Consider the following 17,076-nt stretch of genomic DNA (forward strand, 5'->3'; position numbering starts at 1 on the left):
ACACAACTGTTCATGGCAATTCTGAGCACATGCCTTTGTTTGGTGTGTTGCGGGAGTGGACGTGGAGAACCCTGTGGAGGCCACGAGATGAATGCCTATGCTCTTCCTCCCTACAGATGCTCCACGCCAGCCCATGTTCACTGCCCAGCTGGACCCCGATGCTGCAGGGGTTGCGGCGAGACGTCAAGGGCTCCTCTTGTGCCGTGTGGACAGCAACCCCCCAGCCCAGCTGCGGTTGCTCCACAGGGACCATGTCGTGGCCTCTTCCCTGCCATTGGGCTCTGGGGGCTGTTCCCAGCGCCTAAAGGTCACCAGAGCCCCCAACCTGCTGCGTGTGGAGATCGGTGACCCGGTGCTGGAGGATGAGGGTGTGTACCTGTGTGAAGCCAGCAATGCCCTGGGCAACGCCTCTGCTTCCACAAACTTCGATGCCCAGGGTGAGTCAGTGCAGGGAATGGGTGGTTCAGGGTCAGGGGCTGGTATGCTGGACACTCCAAATCTCTCTGCCGTCCAGGGCAGGTCTATTGGGTGAAACCACATCTGTTTGGCCATGGAAACTCGTTTTTCTCCCCAACCCCATGGGCACACCGGGGAGGGGTCTCCTTCCTGCCTTCTCCATGCTGGGAGGCTGGGCCCCCACCCCAGGGGGGAGGCAGTCAAGGGGAGGCCTGTCTCAGGTGGCCTGTGCTGCTCGCCCTCCAGCCACCAGCCTGGTCATCACCCCATCCCACACGCTGCTGGAGGGCACCGGAGCCAACCTGACCTGCAGTGTGAGCCGGGAAGCCGGCGGCCCTGCCAACTTCTCCTGGTTCCGGAACAGGGCGCTGTGGGCCCAGGGCCCCCTGGAAACCATGACGTTGCTGCCTGTGGCCAGAACGGACGCTGGCCTCTATGCCTGCCGCATCCTCGCCGAGCTTGGGGCCCAGCTCTCCGCCCCGGTGCTCCTGAGTGTGCTCTGTGGGTGACGGGCAAGGGCAGGGTTGGGTGCTCGGAGGGTGGGGGGGTGCGCAGTGCGGGGGAACGGTCGTGAGGGGCAGAGCACGGCTTGGGCGTGAGCAAGGGCAGGCCTGGACTGCGTGTGCAGAGGGGCGGTGTGCTGTGGTGAGCAGGACGGGGCATGGCCTGAGCTCCTTCCTGTCTGCAGATCCCCCAGACCCTCCAAAGCTGTCAGCATTCCTGGACGTGGGCCAGGGCCACGTGGCTGTGTTCGTCTGCACTGTGGACAGTCACCCTGTGGCCCAGCTGGCCCTCTTCCACGAGGAGCACCTCCTGGCCACCAGCCTGGGGCCCTTGCTCCCACTCCATGGCCGCCTCCAGGTCAAAGCCACAGCCAACTCCCTGCACTTGGAGGTCCGAGACTTGAGCCTTGGGGACTCTGGAAGCTATCGGTGCGAGGCCACCAATGTCCTCGGATCCACCAATACCTCCCTCTTCTTTCAGGTCCGAGGTGAGTGTCTGGTCCCTAGGGCCCACGTGCCCTGGGAGCTGCTCTGGCCAGGCTTTGGGCTGTGTCATGTGGATTCGGGGTAGAAATGTGAGCCTTTTTCAGTGACGGTCAGGGGAGTTTCTAGCCAATCAGCAGGCCTCCTTTGGTCTCCAGCTGGATACCTTTCCCTATAATTACTTGGGTCATCCATGCTGGGTCCAGCTCACTCTTGGGACAACGGACCTTGGCATGATCTAAACCCCTCTGATTTCAGTGTTCTATGGGGTCAAGCCAGCATCTGTCCTGAGCTAACTTGTGCAGGCACTGCACCTGCCACGGGGTTGGAAGTCCCGTTAGCTGGACCTTCTGGTAGGTGAGATATGACCGACAGAGTGAAACTGTAGCTCCAGGTAGTGAGTGGTAAAAGCCAGGACAGACCAGGGCAGGGGAGTTGGGAGTAGGACAGGGGGAGGCATGGAGCTGAAGTGGGGCCTTTTGGTGGTGGTCTCATAGGGGGCCTGTGGCTCCAGGACATAGGATTGGGGTCCTCGTGTGGACATACACATAGTCCCAGGCTGGGGGAGAGGGCATGGGAGAGGGCCCTCACCTGCCCTTGGTTTCCCCCTGCAGGAGCCTGGGTCCAGGTGTCTCCGTCACCTGAGCTCCAGGAGGGCCAGGCCGTGGTCTTGAGCTGCCAGGTGCCCGCAGGGGTCCAGGAGGGGACCTCATACCTCTGGTACCAGGATGGCCATCCCCTCCCAGAGTCAAACTCAGCTACGCTCCGCTTCACGGCCATTACTCTGAGCCAAGCTGGGGCCTACCATTGCCAAGCCCAGGCCCCAGGTTCGGCCACCACGAGCCTGGCCGCACCCATCAGCCTCCACGTGTCCTGTAAGCTTTCATCCTGTCCATGTTTCTTGGGGGGTGAGGGACACAAGGGACAGATAGAGGAGGGGCTGGGCAAGCCCTGCCTCCATGCGAGAGTGCTAGAGAAGGGACGGGGGTTCCTGACCACTCCCTACCTCCCGTAGATGCCCCTCGCCAGGCCACACTCACCACCTTGATGGACACGGGCCCTGGACGACTGGGCCTCCTCCTGTGCCGTGTGAACAGTGACCCTCCAGCCCACCTACGACTGCTCCACGGGGACCACCTCGTGGCCTCCACCCTACAGGGTGTGGGGGAGCTGGCCAGCCGCTCTCCCCGGCTGCAGGTGGCTGTCGCTCCCAACACACTACGCCTGGAGATCCACAGGGCGGTGCTGGAGGATGAAGGCGCCTACACCTGCCAGGCCAACAACACACTGGGCCAGGCCTCAGCCTCTGCCCTCTTCGATGCCCAGGGTCAGTGTGAGGGCGTGAGTGTGTGCATGGGGGGCTCCTTTAAGAGAAGAGAGGAGGCTGGAGAAGGTTCTGGAAGCCTGAGGGACAGGCAGGTGGGCTGAACATAGGACAGCCTCCTTTCAGGACAAATGACTCCAGACTTGGCTTTCACAGAAGAGCCTTTTTTAGAAACAGATGTTTGCCTGGATGTCCAGTGGATAAATCAGAAAAGGGAGGGTGGGGTGTTCAAGGAGAAAATACTGCAGCCCAGGCAGGCTTGTGTTCTTCTTCCATGTGCCCATCAGAGTCAGGGAGGGCTTAGGGTACCCCGGAGCCCTGCAGAACCCTGGTTGGGGCCACCTGAGAGATGGTGAGCTGTTTCCCATGTTCAATCTTGAGCCCCCTGTACATGTTTCTCTTCCTCAGGGAGACAAGAGACTTGCTTTACACAGCTTCACAGTCTAACCCGTGTCCCCGGCCCTCTTCCCTCCCCAGCTGTGAGTGTGCAGGTGCAGCCTAGGGCCGTTGTGCAAGAGGGGCAGCTGGTGAACCTGACCTGCCTGGTGTGGACCTCGAACCTGACCCAGCTCACCTACACGTGGTACCAGGATGGGCAGCAGCGCCCAGGTGCCCACTCCATCCTTCTGCCCAATGTCACAGTCACGGACGCTGCCTCCTACCGCTGTGGTGTGGTGACTCCTGGCCAGGCACCCCACCTCTCCAGACCTGTCACTCTGGATGTCCTCTGTGAGTTTGGTTGGATGCAGGATGGGACAAAAAAGAATGACGGCAGCCCACAGGGATCAAGGGCGTGGCCAGAGCCCCACAGATGTCTGACCCCATCAATCTGAAGAAGCCCAGGACAAGGAGCGTTGAGTCAGGGTCAGAGTGGATAGCTTCTTTCTGGGCAGAGGAGCCTCAGTTGGGCAACTAGGGGCCCTTGTGATAGGGAGCCAGGACTCTCCGGCTTTGAATGCTGCCTCTCAACTGGCCTCCTGGGTGTGGTCTCTGAACTGTTTCCTTCGGTGTCCCTATAGACGCTCCCCGCAGCCTGCGCCTGACCTACCTCCTGGAAAGCCGGGGCGGACGGCTGGCTCAGGTACTGTGTACGGTGGATAGCCGCCCACCCGCCCAGCTAGCCCTCAGCCATGCTGGCCACCTCCTGATGTCTTCGAGCACAGCCTCTGTCCCCAACACTCTGCGCCTGGAGTTGTGGGAGCCCGGACCCAGCGATGAGGGGCTCTACAGCTGCTCCGCCCACAATCCTCTGGGCCAGGCCAATGTCTCCCTGGAGTTGCGGCTAGAGGGTGAGGCAGGGCTGGAGGCCGAGCCCAGCGGGGGGAGAGGGACCAGCTGTGGTCTCTGGCTGGGCCTTGCTGACCCTGGTCTCCCTGGTCCAGGTGTGCAGGTGACCCTGGCTCCATCCGCCGCTGTGCCTGAGGGGACTCCCGTCACAGTGTCCTGTGAAGACCCCGCCGCCCGCCCACCCGTTCTCTATGCCTGGTACCACAACAGCCGTTGGCTGCAGGAGGGACCAGCTGCCGCCCTCTCGATCCCAGCGGCCACACGGGCTCATGCGGGGGCCTACTCCTGCCAGGTCCAGGACGCCCAGGGCACCCGCAGCTCCCGGCCCACCGCCCTGCAAGTCCACTGTGAGCCAGGGCCCTTGGCTGGGGGTGCTGAGGCTGAGAGCCGGCAGAGGGCACTTCTGGGCCTTTGTGGGGGTGGATGCAGGACCGTAGCAGATCTTGGAAGGGGCACTTGGGCAAAGAAGAACATTGGTGATGAGAAAAGAGTCCTGCAAACCCCACCTGGGGGACTCTGTCCATGAGGTGTCACTTTGAGGAAGTGAGCTTTCATCCAGAGGCTTCAGCCTCACCAATGCCAGGCGGGTGGGCCATGGACGGTCCAGGGTATCCAAACAAGGCCTCCAACTATGTGCTGTCGTGCTCCCAGATGCCCCTCGGGATGTCATCCTGTCGTCCTTTCGGGACTCCAGAGTCGGCTCCATGGCCGTGTTGCAGTGTACCGTGGACAGCGAGCCCCCTGCTGAGCTGGCCCTGTCCCGTGACGGCAAGGTGCTGGCCACCAGCCCGGGGGTCCACGGCTTGGCATCCGGGACAGGCGCCGTGCAGGCGGCCCGAAATGCCCTGCGACTGCAGGTGCGAGACATACCGTCCGGTGACAAGGACACTTACATATGCACAGCCCACAACTTCCTGGGCTCAGTCAGCACCACAGGGCAGCTGCAGGGGGAAGGTGAGTGGGCCAAGGGGGAGGAGAAGGACTCAGGCACAGCGGGGCCTTGTGTATACGAGGGGCGGGCTGACCAGAATGGATAGCTAGAGCCCTGCCCCATCTGATGGAGGAGGAACTCTCTCCCTGGAGGCCGTTGCCCAGCCTGAGGGGAAGAAGCAGCCTTGCCCTTGCAGAACTCTGCAAGTTCTCTGCAAGAACTCTGCAGCCGTGTGGAGGGCCCCTTGGAGGCAGGAGAGACAGAGCCCTGCCCTCACAGAACCCAATCTGGGGTGGAAGCACAGACCTGCTCTGGGGAAGGCTGGGGTGGGAAGAGAGACCCAACCCCACCTTTAGGGGGCTCAGTGTGAGGGATGAGATAGAGCCCCACGTTTGAGGAGTCCCATCTCCGAGCAAGACACAGCCTCATCCGTTAGAAAGCCTGGTTTGTAGAGACAAACCACCCTGTCCCAGAGGTCCCCGGTGCAAGAGATCTCAGTCTTTTTTTAAGATTTTTATTCATTTATTTGAAAGAGAGAGAGAGAGAGACAGAGAGACAGCGAGAGAGGGAACACAAACAAGGGGGAGTGGGAGAGAGAGAGAAGCAGGCTTCCCGCTGAGCAGGGAGCCCGATGCAGGGCTCGATCCCAGGACCCCAGGATCATGAGCTGAGCCAAAGGCAGGTGCTTAACCGACTGAGCCACCCAGGTGCCCCAAGAGATCTCAGTCTTTTGAGAGAGCCACAATCTTACCTCTGTGGGCCCCAAATCAGAACAGAGGTTCCCATAATACACTGAGGCCTCTGCGATGCCCAGATCCCATCCACAGGCTCCCTGACCTCCTCCTGGTCCTTGGCCTGCAGGGGTGCGTGTGGTGGCCGAGCCGGGGCTGGACGTGGCTGAGGGGGCACCGCTGAACCTGAGCTGTCGCCTCTCTGGTGGTCCCGGACCCATGGGCAACTCCACCTTCGCTTGGTTCTGGAATGGCCAGCGACTACATGTGGAGCCTGTGCCCACCCTTGCCTTCACCCACGTGGCCCGCGCCCAAGCTGGGGCGTACCACTGCTGGGCTGAGCTCCCCAGTGGGGCCACCACCTCTGCTCCAGTCATGCTCCGGGTGCTGTGTGAGTACAACCCCCCACCCCCTGTCCACATCTCACTTGCCTGCCTCGGGTCCTCCTCCTCTTCTGTCTGCAAAGAGCCAAGACTTTGTAGGGATGGAGTCCTGGGTTGGAGGACTCCCGCTGCCTGCTTGTGTGACATTGTACATCCCTGCCTGGCTTTTCTCATGTGCAAAATATCAGCCCCCTCACCCAGTGAGGAGCCTAGGGAATACTGCATGCAGAGTGCCTGGGTCCCCGCTCCATCCCTCATCCAGGCCCCCATGCAGGATCAGCCAGTTGTGGCTGCAGTCACAAGCCCCCCAAAATACAGAGCTTCAGATGACAGCTGTTGTTTTGCTCCTAATGCTGGGGGTCAGAAATTCAGGTGGAGCGGAGCTGGGCAGGGCTTCGGCTGGTCTCTGTCATTGTCTCGTTGCTAGCTGATTGAGGATGGCTGCATCCTCACGGCCGGCAGCTGGGGCTGGCCTGACCTTCCTCCCGGGTTGTGTTTGCAGGAGGCCAGAAGCTGTGAGGCCCCTTGAGGTCTAGTCCTGAAGCCACATAATATCACTTCTGCTTCCTAGTGGTCAGAGCAAGGCACAGACCAAGGAGAGGGGCAAGGGGTTCTACCCCGTCATGTGGCGAGCTGCAGTCATCTTGCCTGGGTTGGCGCTGGTGTTCTGCAACTATTATGCCTCTCTGTGTTCCCACAGACCCTCCTGAGATGCCCTCCATGACGGTCTTCATGGAGCCTGAGGGCGGCCTCCGGGGCATCCTGGACTGCCGAGTGGACAGCGAGCCCCTAGCCAGTCTGAGTCTCCACCTCGGCAGGAGGCTGGTGGCCTCCAGCCAGCCTGGCAGGGCTCCCGCCGAGCCCCACATCCGCGTCACAGCCACCGCCAACGCCCTGAGGGTGGACATGGAGGAGCTGAGGCCCAGCGACCAGGGGGAATACGTGTGCTCTGCCTCCAATGCCTTGGGCTCTGCGTCCGCTTCTACCTACTTCGGAACCAGAGGTGGGGGGTGGGGGGAGGGTCTGTCTCCCAGGCCCCTCTGTAGGAAGGCCCAGCTCTTGGGTCCATAGGCTTCCTTCTGAGGTCTTCGCTGAATCCTTTCTGCTGTGATCGGTTTGTCTAACTAGTCTAACTTAATGCTCGGTTGCAAGGGAAAGCTTCTGAGATAAAGTGAGAGCTAGAATGATTTTCATCTTGGGGGAGTCCCCTTGGGAGGGAGCCCTGGAGGCCTGGAGCCGCCGTCTGAGCCTCACCCCTGCATTCCAGCCTTGCACCATCTGAGTCTGTTCCAGAAGCTACTCTGGGTCCTGGGGCTGCTGCTGGGCCTCCTCTTCCTGTTGTTGGGCCTGGGGGCCTTCTACGTCTGGAGGTGGGTTCAGGGCTGGGGGGGGGATGAGGTCACCTTGTCATCCCCCACTTCCCCTCAACCTTCCCTCATGTCTCTCTTACCAGATGCATGGGCTCTGTACTTTCTAGCCTGTCCCTCTTCTTCCCACTGCTCCAAATTTGGGAATTGCTTCTAGAATCGTCTTTCAAGCCCTCTTGCTGTAGTTTTCTTTCTTCATCTGGAGCCCATCTGTGTAAAGAAAGGGCTGGGAGGGAAGGAAGAAAGATAAGGTCCCCCACTCCCCACAATGCTCCCACTGCTCTGTTCAGTGAGCTATCTGGGGCTAAGTAAGCGCTTGGGGTCCAGGGAGGAAATGGGGATACGCAGGGGAAGTGAAGAGACCCTCTGAGTCCGCTCTTGCTGTTGCAGGAAACAATTTTGTAAGCTGAGCATGGGTGAGAATTTGGTGGAGATGACTTCTCAGAAGCAGACCATGCAGGTATCCATCTGTCACGTGGGCCCAGGCAGACACGATGCCTGGCTAACCCACTGGGCAGGGCTGGTGCACAGAGACAGCTCTCGTATGTAGGACGGGCCCTGGGACTAGGGGGAGACTGGGGAGAGAATACAGAGAACCAGGGACCTCCGGAGAGACAGGGAAGCCCCATTTTAAATGGGGCACACAACAGCCACGTGTTTGCTCGCCAGGCATGATGGGTATACTGTAGGTCGAGTTCTCTGTGGGAGCTGCTGGTAAGGTGACTGGGGTAGACATTCTGACATAGCAGCTTCTCCTTGACTTTCAAGATGCATCCTGGAACACAGAACCCCAGCTGGGTTCTCTCTTCCCTACTCCGCAATCTGCCTATGTCCCTGGGCAGGGGTGAAGGTCTGTTTTCCCTTCCCAGTGACGTGTCCCCTTCTGCAGATCTTCCGGTTTTGCGGGGGTGGGGCTGGGCTCACAGCTTCATTGCCAGCCAGGCACAAGCTCCCCAGTCCCCTGGGGACCCTCACCTAAGGTTTGAGGTCTGGGGAACTGCTCTCCAGAGTTAGAGGCCATGGGATGACCACTCCCAGAGCCCTCCTTGTCACCAGGATTTTCTCTGCGGGAAGCTCACTGATCCTGATCCTGATGCAGCTGCAGGTGGGCCCTAGTCCTGTGCTCTGCCACTGAGCTGATCTGTGGCACTGTCTACCCTCAGGAGGAGGAGGTCACCAGAAACTGTGACAACCTGGGCCTCGTGAACAAGGCAGCACTGAGTCCTGACTCCCTCTGTGAAAACAACTCTACAGCATCTGACTTTCTATGACCCGGATCCAAATCTCTTGCCAAGAAAAATGGGCGCGGAGAAGTAGAGGTGAACCTTAATCTACCCAGGAGGGTGCTGGCCCTGGGGGACTCTGAGGATAAACGAGTGCCCATGTTGTCTACTTGTCTTTTCCTTTTCTCTGGATCTCATCTCTCCCTTTATCTTCCAATGGATGGCCCCTCACATCTTTTCCTTCCAAGCCCACCCTGGACTTTTTGGGATGGATTAGAAAAGAAGAGGAGCTTCCTACATCCTCCCAGGCCGACCAGAGTACTCCATAGGAGCTGGACTAGAAGTTAGGCTGCACTAACAAGAGACCAAATACAGTAACTTCAGTATGAGGACATGTTACTTCTCTCTCCCATACTAATCTGGATATGCTTTGGTAGTTTAAGATGTCAGAATTCGGGAGCATTCTATCTTCTTTTTCTCCATCCCTGAAATGGTACCTTTGACTGTGAGGTTCATGGTGGCCCCACTGTGTTGACATTCCCTCCAGCAAGAAGAGGAGATTGAAGGCACACCCATTCCCATTGTGGACAGAAGTTGCAGGTCATTTTTACTCACTCTCCATTGGCTGGAGTTGAGTCAAGCAGCCACCTCAAGCTGCAAAAGATTCTGAGAAATATAGTTTTGGTTCTGTTTCCATAGGATTCCTCAACCACAGACTCATGCCCGAGACTTCTGACATTGGTGAGAATGCTGCCGGCAGGCCACGTTTGCAGTGCCCGTCTACTGAAGGCCAGGATGTGTCCCTGGTCATTCTGTTCATGGGCTTCCCAGAAGAGGGAGTCCCTCTCACACATTAAGACTGAGGAAATTAAGATGGTTTGGTGTTCCCTAGGGAAAAGGCATGCCAGGCAATGGGGTTGCCTGAGCAGGCATTTTATCACGCCCTTGGAAAAAGAGGGGCCCCCATTTCTACTCCCAGGGAGTATGGAGAGCATCCTTATTTCTGCTCCAGGTACATCCCTCTCTGTGATCAAGTGGGCTCGCTCGGTCTTCCTGGGGGCTTGTGTGCCAGGGGCTGTTAAGCGGAATGAGGGTCACAAAGAAGGAATAACTTGCTCCCAGGAAGTCAGTGCCTGAGAGGGGCTGGTTCTTGGGTGGGCTAGTGTCTCCCCTCACAGCCTGGTGGCAGATGGTACGGGATGCAAAGACCCTGCCTGGGATTTGGGTTGAGAAACTGGGAGAGCAGTGGGGAGATGTCCTAGGGGCTAACAGGTTGGAAAGAAATTGGAGGCTGAGTAAGCTCCATGGAACTGTGGCCGGAAGCTTCCTGGTCCCAGGTTTCATTCCTTGCAGTGCCTGATTGCCAGACTCTTCCTGGGGGAGCCTGTCTGGTGTGTCCTCCCAATAAACACCCATCCTGTGACGATACCAGAGTGAGTCTCTTTCTTGCAACCCAAACGGCTGCACCGCAACACAGATCTGAATGTGAATGCAGCTCCTTCTAGGAGACTGCTTGTTGGAGGTGGCAGGCAAGTGCAAATTACAAGACGTTTGCCACAAACTGCCTTATGTTCAAGAGATGAGCGCTCTCTCCTGCTCCTTGAGGCTCTAGGTCCTGCTCACCTTCTCGGTCCACATGATCAGCACCTCGCTTGGCACGCAGTATGTGAGCACTTAGTAAGCACTGGTTTTTTCCATATTGTTGTCTGGGGGGAGGGGTGGGGGTGGAAAGTGTGCACTAAATCCAGAGGTGGGACAGAGACAGAACAAGCCGAATGTGGCCAGATGTTCTTAGGTTGTCCAGGGAAGAGAGGGTGAGGGGAGAATTCCTTCTGTGCATCTCCAAGGGGGCGTAGGTCCACCTGGGAATGGAAGGTTCTCAGAGGGGTTAGCTGTGTCTACCTCTGGAGGTCTGAGGAGCCTCAAGACTTCTGAAATAAACTCATACTTCAGGTGTGACACACAAACAGAAAACTGCACACACTATAAGCACACAGGTTGATGACTTTCCAAAAAGTGATCAAGCCAGTGCCACTGGCACCCAGATCAAGAAACAGACCAGCACCAGCACTCCAGAGTCTCCCTCGAGCCCCCTCCCAATTGCAAGCCCCCTGAAGTGAACTTCAAGCTTGCTATCTAACACCAGGGATTTGATTGGCTTGTTTTTGAATTTTATATAAATGGAATAGTATAGAATGATGACTTTGGAAAATTGTCTGACATTATCTTTTAAAGCTAAAACTGTCTAGCCCTCTGACCCTGAAATTCCACCCTGGGTAGTTATGCCAAAAGAAGGGCTCTGTCCACCGTGAGGCTTATAGAGGAATGTTTATAGTCACCCTGTTCTGGGTCATTCTTCAGAATGCGTCTTGTTTACAGATGGTGAATGTCACCCATTACGTAAGCACTTTGGAGATTTAACTCTCCGTGGTTTGCCTTCTGCCCAGGACACTCCCCAGTGTCTCCCTGGAGAGTGACTCCAGCAAGACACTGGAGACATCATCTTTCCCACAGCGGCTACTCGTGGGATCCAGCTTCCTCAACTTTGGTCTAGTGGTCCCATCCCCTCCTCTGCAGCCTCCAAATAAATAGTTGCTTGGAGATTTCTGCAGAAAATTCCTCGGATATACTTAGACATATCTCATCCGGGTTGGGAAGGCGTCCATGTTGCAAGGATGATTCCAACGCCCACACATAGCTCTTAGGCTACAAGTTCACCTTGTTTTCTTAGCACTGACTGTGTGCCCAGCCCTGTGCCAGGCAGTAAACAAAGATAGCCCCAGACTCTGTGGAGCTCAGGGTCTGGGGGGAGAGAGACAAGGAAATGGCCAGGGAGAAGCATATGCAGAGGGTGGGAACAAGGCTTTGGGTCAGCAAGAACCCCTTGACAAAGAGGCACCCAAGCCTAGGTTTGCAGCGAGAAGAGGAGCTCACCAGTTTGCTCTTTTCTTGTCCGAGAGGACCCTGCTGTCCACAGTGAAGCCTCTGCTCTGTGTTCAGAGTCTGCCTGCTCTCGGGAGTCTGCTCTGCTGTCTAGGCCCCCAGCTCATTTAGAGCTCAAGCCACCTCCAAGTCCTCCCCAGGCCCTGCTAGGCTGCACATTTGGTATTGTCCAATGTCTGTGATCTCTGGGGCTTTCTTAGCTGTCTCTCTCTTCTTCCTATTCAGGACTCCTTTACCACAGTTAGGACTGTGTGTCTGTAATTTCCCCATCCTCGGGATCCATATTTTGCTCTGGAATCTCTCATTGTGCTCCTGGTTCAAGATGGAAGCCTAGATACCCCTGTCCACCCCAATTCTTCCCCAAATCCTCCCTAAGAGGAGACGGGATGCCTTGCTTTCAGCTCCCTGCATCACCCCACCCCCACCAGCTCATGTCCAGGGAGGATTAGGGAATTCTGTGCTTTGAGGGTGGCCTCTGCAGCTGGGGGCACTCGTGGGAACCCCATTTACTCATCCACAGAGGGAAGAGTTGATGTCTCTCCAGCCTGCCCACATTGGAAACCCCAGCATGACCAAAGCCATCTAGGTCTATTTTAGGTCTGGTTCCCAAAGACGACGTTTCATGTGCAAGCAATGTCAGGCTGTGCTCCAAGGGGGATATCAGTAAAGGGCTGAAGGGAGCAAGACAGGCAAAGGCAGGAAGGGACACACACACACACATAAACGTCCACAGCAGCATTTTTGGTAACATCTCAAAACTAGGAACCACCCTCAGGTCCGGCAACAGTAGAATCAATGGGAAAAATGTGATAGTCACACCATTGGATGCTAGTTCGCAAGGAAATAGCTGAACTACAGCCACACACAAAGGCTGAATGCATTTGACAAACTGAAAAAGATCTGAAACTCACACTCCAGTCAAAAGATGAATCTCCCTTCTATTTAAAGAGTTCCTTCCAGTTGTTACGAGAAAGACCAATATCTCACTAGAAACATGATTCAGGGAACAGGAAATATAAATGGCACGTAAGTGTTTGAACAGTTATTCAAGTTCACTGCTAGGAGAAATGCAAATTAAGGCTGTACTCACACCTTCAGACAAGCGTATCACAGTTTGAGAACTGCGTCGGTAAGGTTGCAGGCCAAGGGGACCTTGAGATACTGCTGCTGCAATTGTACATCTGCACAAATTGAAGGACAATTTAAGTGTATCCTCCCAAGTCATAAAAACACAAATCTTTTGACCCAGGAAGCCCATTTTAGGAAATCATCTCACAGATGAGTTTGTATATAAAATTATCCATCACAGCCTGGATTGCAATAGCAGAAGGCCTGGAAACCATTTACATGGCCAAGAGGGGACTATATGAATGAGAGGCAGCATTCAACTATAAAAGAATGGCAGGGATACACAGCCACTGGAATAACTAAAATTAAAACAATGAGCAACACTAAGTGCTGGCAAGGATGGAGAGGAACCCAAACTCTCCTCCACTGCTGGTAGGCATGTAAGATGGTACAGTTGCTTTGGAAATGAGTTTCTTTCAAACTTAAATATGCCCTTGCCATAGGACCCTGCCTTCTACTTCTGGGTCTTCACAGATGAGAAATGAGAAATGAAAACATAGACTCATATAAAACTTCACAGCAGTGTGTAGTGGCTACCTGTAGGAGAGTCTCACGCTGGAAAAGAACCCAAATGCCTCACTGGAGAACAGAGAAAGCGTGGTTCCCTCTGCCCATGGAACATACTCGGCACTACAAAAGCAAACAATGTCAATGAATTTCAAAAACATAGAAGGAAGAAAGCCAGACACAAAGAGTACAAGCTTTGTAATTACATTAATACGAAGTTCTGGAATAGGCAAAATTTATGTATAGACACAAAGCAGATCAATGACTGCCTGCGGCTGGAAGTGGGAGAGAGGGACGGGGGAGGGGGCAGAAGGGAACGTCCTGGGGACGATGGAAATAGGTCTATCAGCTCCCGGCACGGCTGGACTGGTCTGGCCAAGGAACCTCCAGGAATGCAACCCCACTAGCTTACAAGTAGTTAATCAGTACTACTTTAAGGATATTTTTTTTTAAAATAATTTATTTATTTATTTGACAGAGAGAGATCACAAGTAGGCAGAGAGGCAGACAGAGAGAGAGAGGAGGAAGCAGGCTCCCCGCTGAGCAGAGAGCCCGATGTCGATCCCAGGACCCTGGGATCATGACCTGAGCTGAAGGCAGTGGCTTAACCCACTGAGCCACCCAGGCGCCCCCTTTAAGGATATTATTACCGGATGTGCCTAATGAAACCTCTACCGAAAAGAACAAATATACTTTTCAGATTCCAAGTCTCTTGAGGTGAAGAAGACCTCCCAGGGAACCAGACAAAGTGGCACCAGGGCACCTGTTCACGCGACCTCCTGAGCCTCCAGTCAAGGACACCCACTTTCTCAGGACAGTCCTGCCCCCAATTTTGCCCTTAAAGCCTTTCACTAAGAAGCCACTGGGGAGACTGGGACTTTAGAGCATTACTTTCCCATTCTCCTGGGTGGTGCCATACCAGTAAATAGCTCATCTTTCTTCACTGCGAAAGATCTGTGCCACTTTTACTTGCCTGCTGCCCACAGGGTGGACAAACTCTCCTACTTGGTTTGGTTACAGAACATTCTATCTGGATTAGGGTGGTGATTACAGAGGCTCATGAATTTATCAAGTTCATCTAAATGGACACTTAGAACATGTGCACTTTTTAAAATTCTTTTTTTTTTAAGATTTTATTTATTTATTTGACAGACAGAGATTACAAGTAGGCAGAGAGGCAGGCAGAGAGAGAGAGGAGGAAGCAGGCCTCCCATCAAGCAGAGAGCCCGATGCAGGGCTCGATCCCAGGACCCTGAGATCACGACCCGAGCCAAAGGCAGAGGCCTCAACCCACTGAGCCACCCAGGTGCCCCATATTTTTAAAAAGATTTTATGCATTTCTTTGAGATAGATAGGTAGATAGAGAGAGAGAGCGCGCGCGCGCGCGTGCGCGTGCGAATACATGGGTGGGGAGGAGGGGCAGAGGGAGAGGGAGAAACAGGCTCTCCACTGAGGAGGAAGCCTGACTCAGGGCTGGATCCCAGGACTCCTGAGATCATGACCTGAGCTGAAGGCAGAAGCTCAACCAGCTGAGCCACCCAGGTGCCCCAGGTCCACTTTACTGTGTGTAAATTATCTTAATAAAGTTGACTTGAAAACCTGAAGTAATGATAATAGGATACTAGTAATAATCATAAGACCACTTTACATGCACTGATAAGAAGCACCTCCGTGTGTAGTAAGTGGGGGGGGGAATGGTGTAGAGAAATGTTAATAAAAGAAAAAAGAGATCTGTATTGTCTTGGATGTGCATAAACTAATCCAAAACCTACACAAGGAGCTAAGGATAGCGGCTTTGCATTGGGTGGGGGATGTGGGCTCAGAGGGTGGGAAGAAAAGGGAGGTGTGATTCCTGTACATCTTACTATATTTTGTTGTTTGAATCAGACCTACACAGGTTTCCCTATATCTGCTGCAACTCTTCCTAAGGGAACGTCCGCATTTGTTCCCAATAACAAATAGATTTGCACAAGAGTTCGCACCCCTCCTGGGCACCTGGGTGATTCAGTAGGTTGAGCGATGAACTCTTGGTTTCAACTCGGGTCATGATGTTCCTTGGTGAGATTGAGCCCCAGCTACACTGCCCCCCTACCCCCACTCAGCGAGGATTCTCTCTCTGTCTCTCTCCTCCTCGGACCACCCCTCAAACAAACAGAATATTAAAAAATATATTTAAAAAAGAAAGTTAGGGGCGCCTGGGTGGCTCAGTGGGTTAAAGCCTCTGCCTTCAGCTCTAGTCATGATCCCGGTGTCCTGGGATGGAGCCCCCGCATCGGGATCTCTGCTCAGCAGGGAGCCTGCTTCCTCCTCTCTACCTGCCTCTCTGCCTACCTGTGATCTCCGTCTGTCAAATAAATAAACAAAATCTTAGAAAAGAAAAGTTAACACCTCTAGCTATCAGAATATTGGCTACTCGTTCTCCGGATTTACTACTCAGTACACAAACCTTTAAAGAAAGAAACAGATGTTGTCAAAGCAGGAAGGATCCCCTGTGTCTTGGAGTCTGTGGCTTTGCGCAGTTGTTCCCGGCGGCCACCCTAGGGAGAGGGGCTGCCCGCGCCCGCCTCGCCTTTGCCGGGCACCAAGCCCGCAGCACCGCGGCTCCACCCGCTCCCCCGACCCGCGCTCTGGGGCTGGCGGCCACCCCGACGCCCAGGAGCGTTCGGAGCCGCCCGGGCACCTCTCGAGGGCTCCCGCCTCCCTTCTCCAAAGGGCCCCAACGCCGGGTTCGGGCCAGGGCCCCTCTGGGCAGGGTCGGTGAGCAGGCGGAGACAGAGGTCCGCCCAGGGGACCATGGAGGGGGGCGACCCGAGCAGCAGCAGGTGGCCTCCAGCCCTGCTCTCTCCTCCACCAGCCCCCGATGGCCCTCAAAGGCCCTTCCGAGGGGCCCCGCCCCATCCCCACTCCACACCCGCTCCGCCCTGGCGGAGACCTACCCCGCGGCTTGGCGCTGGCTGATCCCCGGGGGGCCGCACGGATTCCGCAGGCCCTGCTCCTAACCTTAGACAGCCGCTCCGGTTCCCCGAGGGCGCACGGGGTCTGGCCGGGAGCCAGGGTCGGGCGAATGGGCTGCGGGGTTCCGTGCGGGGTGGCGCGGGAGGCGGCCGGCCGGCTGCTCTGGGCGTGGGTCGGCCTGGATCCAGTCGGGGCGGAGCCGAGAGCCGTGAGCCGCGTCGTGGAGGCCGGGGCGCTCTCAGCGATGGGCTGGGGGTCTCGGAGAGCTGGAGGGTCGCGGGCGTGGCTGCTGCTGCTGCTGCTCTTGAGGCTACCTTTGCCGTTGTGGGGGGTCGAAGAGTTTCAAGGTGAGTGCGACGTGCCCCGCCGGGCAGGCGATGTTGCTGTCAGCCACCGCGGTGGCTGGGAGGACAAGAGAGGGTCTCCGCAGGGGACTCTCAGCTGTACTTGGGCTGGCCTTGTGGCCCAGACTGACACACTCTGCCCAGATGCCACAGTGCCAATAACAAAGCATTGGCGGGGTGGGGGGTGGGGGATGGGGGGGTCCCCTCTGAGCATCTGCCCAAATTCCCAAATTCCTCTGCCAGGTTCTTCTGCCTTGACCACCCCCAGACCCCACCCACAGGTGTGGACTTTCCTGCATCTCCCTCTCTGAGGCCCAGTGCACTGGTTGCCCAGAGCCCCTGCTGTGCCCTCAGACTCATGCAGCCGGCATCCCAGGGCCTGGGGGGCAGTATGTGTGTGTTGTTGATATTGTTGCCTTGTTTGATGAGATAGAGAAAGGTACTTCAGACAGAAGGGGCCCTGGAAGATAACCTCCACAACCCCTGTGTGCAGGACTGACTGTGTCCTGTT

The 17,076-nt window shown here is 56.0% G+C and overlaps 2 protein-coding genes and 1 long non-coding RNA gene across 13 annotated transcripts in view; 2 read left to right on the plus strand and 1 right to left on the minus strand.

The window, feature by feature from the left end:
* Positions 1 to 10,116, plus strand: part of SIGLEC1 (sialic acid binding Ig like lectin 1) — a 22,186-nt gene extending 12,070 nt beyond the window's left edge. For 3 of the 6 annotated variants that reach the window (XM_082744517.1, XM_082744516.1, XM_082744518.1), the window contains 14 exons: positions 117 to 437; positions 703 to 957; positions 1,145 to 1,447; positions 2,057 to 2,317; positions 2,458 to 2,769; positions 3,244 to 3,495; positions 3,786 to 4,055; positions 4,149 to 4,400; positions 4,705 to 5,007; positions 5,846 to 6,106; positions 6,799 to 7,101; positions 7,366 to 7,468; positions 7,856 to 7,925; positions 8,629 to 10,116. In XM_082744517.1, coding sequence (XP_082600643.1) covers positions 117 to 437; positions 703 to 957; positions 1,145 to 1,447; positions 2,057 to 2,317; positions 2,458 to 2,769; positions 3,244 to 3,495; positions 3,786 to 4,055; positions 4,149 to 4,400; positions 4,705 to 5,007; positions 5,846 to 6,106; positions 6,799 to 7,101; positions 7,366 to 7,468; positions 7,856 to 7,925; positions 8,629 to 8,736 — 3,374 coding nt within the window. In that variant the 3' untranslated portion in view covers positions 8,737 to 10,116. The remainder of the gene's footprint in view (positions 1 to 116; positions 438 to 702; positions 958 to 1,144; positions 1,448 to 2,056; positions 2,318 to 2,457; positions 2,770 to 3,243; positions 3,496 to 3,785; positions 4,056 to 4,148; positions 4,401 to 4,704; positions 5,008 to 5,845; positions 6,107 to 6,798; positions 7,102 to 7,365; positions 7,469 to 7,855; positions 7,926 to 8,628) is intronic. The other 3 variants (XM_082744520.1, XM_082744519.1, XM_082744521.1) reach the window with 1 other exon arrangement.
* Positions 6,092 to 16,370, minus strand: LOC309871481. Its single transcript, XR_014315307.1, has 3 exons — positions 16,267 to 16,370; positions 7,549 to 7,691; positions 6,092 to 6,173 (listed from the first exon to the last, which is right to left on the minus strand). It is a non-coding gene; the product is annotated as an uncharacterized lncRNA (long non-coding RNA).
* The window catches only part of ADAM33 (ADAM metallopeptidase domain 33), a 14,580-nt gene continuing 13,200 nt past the window's right edge, over positions 15,697 to 17,076 (plus strand). For 2 of the 6 annotated variants that reach the window (XM_082744522.1, XM_082744526.1), the window contains exon 1: positions 15,698 to 16,568. In XM_082744522.1, coding sequence (XP_082600648.1) covers positions 16,127 to 16,568 — 442 coding nt within the window. In that variant the 5' untranslated portion in view covers positions 15,698 to 16,126. Of the gene's footprint in view, positions 16,569 to 17,076 lie in introns of all 6 variants that reach the window. The other 4 variants (XM_082744527.1, XM_082744525.1, XM_082744524.1 and 1 more) reach the window with 4 other exon arrangements.

The sequence above is a fragment of the Mustela nivalis genome, assembly GCF_964662115.1.
Source record: "Mustela nivalis genome assembly, chromosome: 8".
Classification (NCBI taxonomy): domain Eukaryota; kingdom Metazoa; phylum Chordata; class Mammalia; order Carnivora; family Mustelidae; genus Mustela; species Mustela nivalis.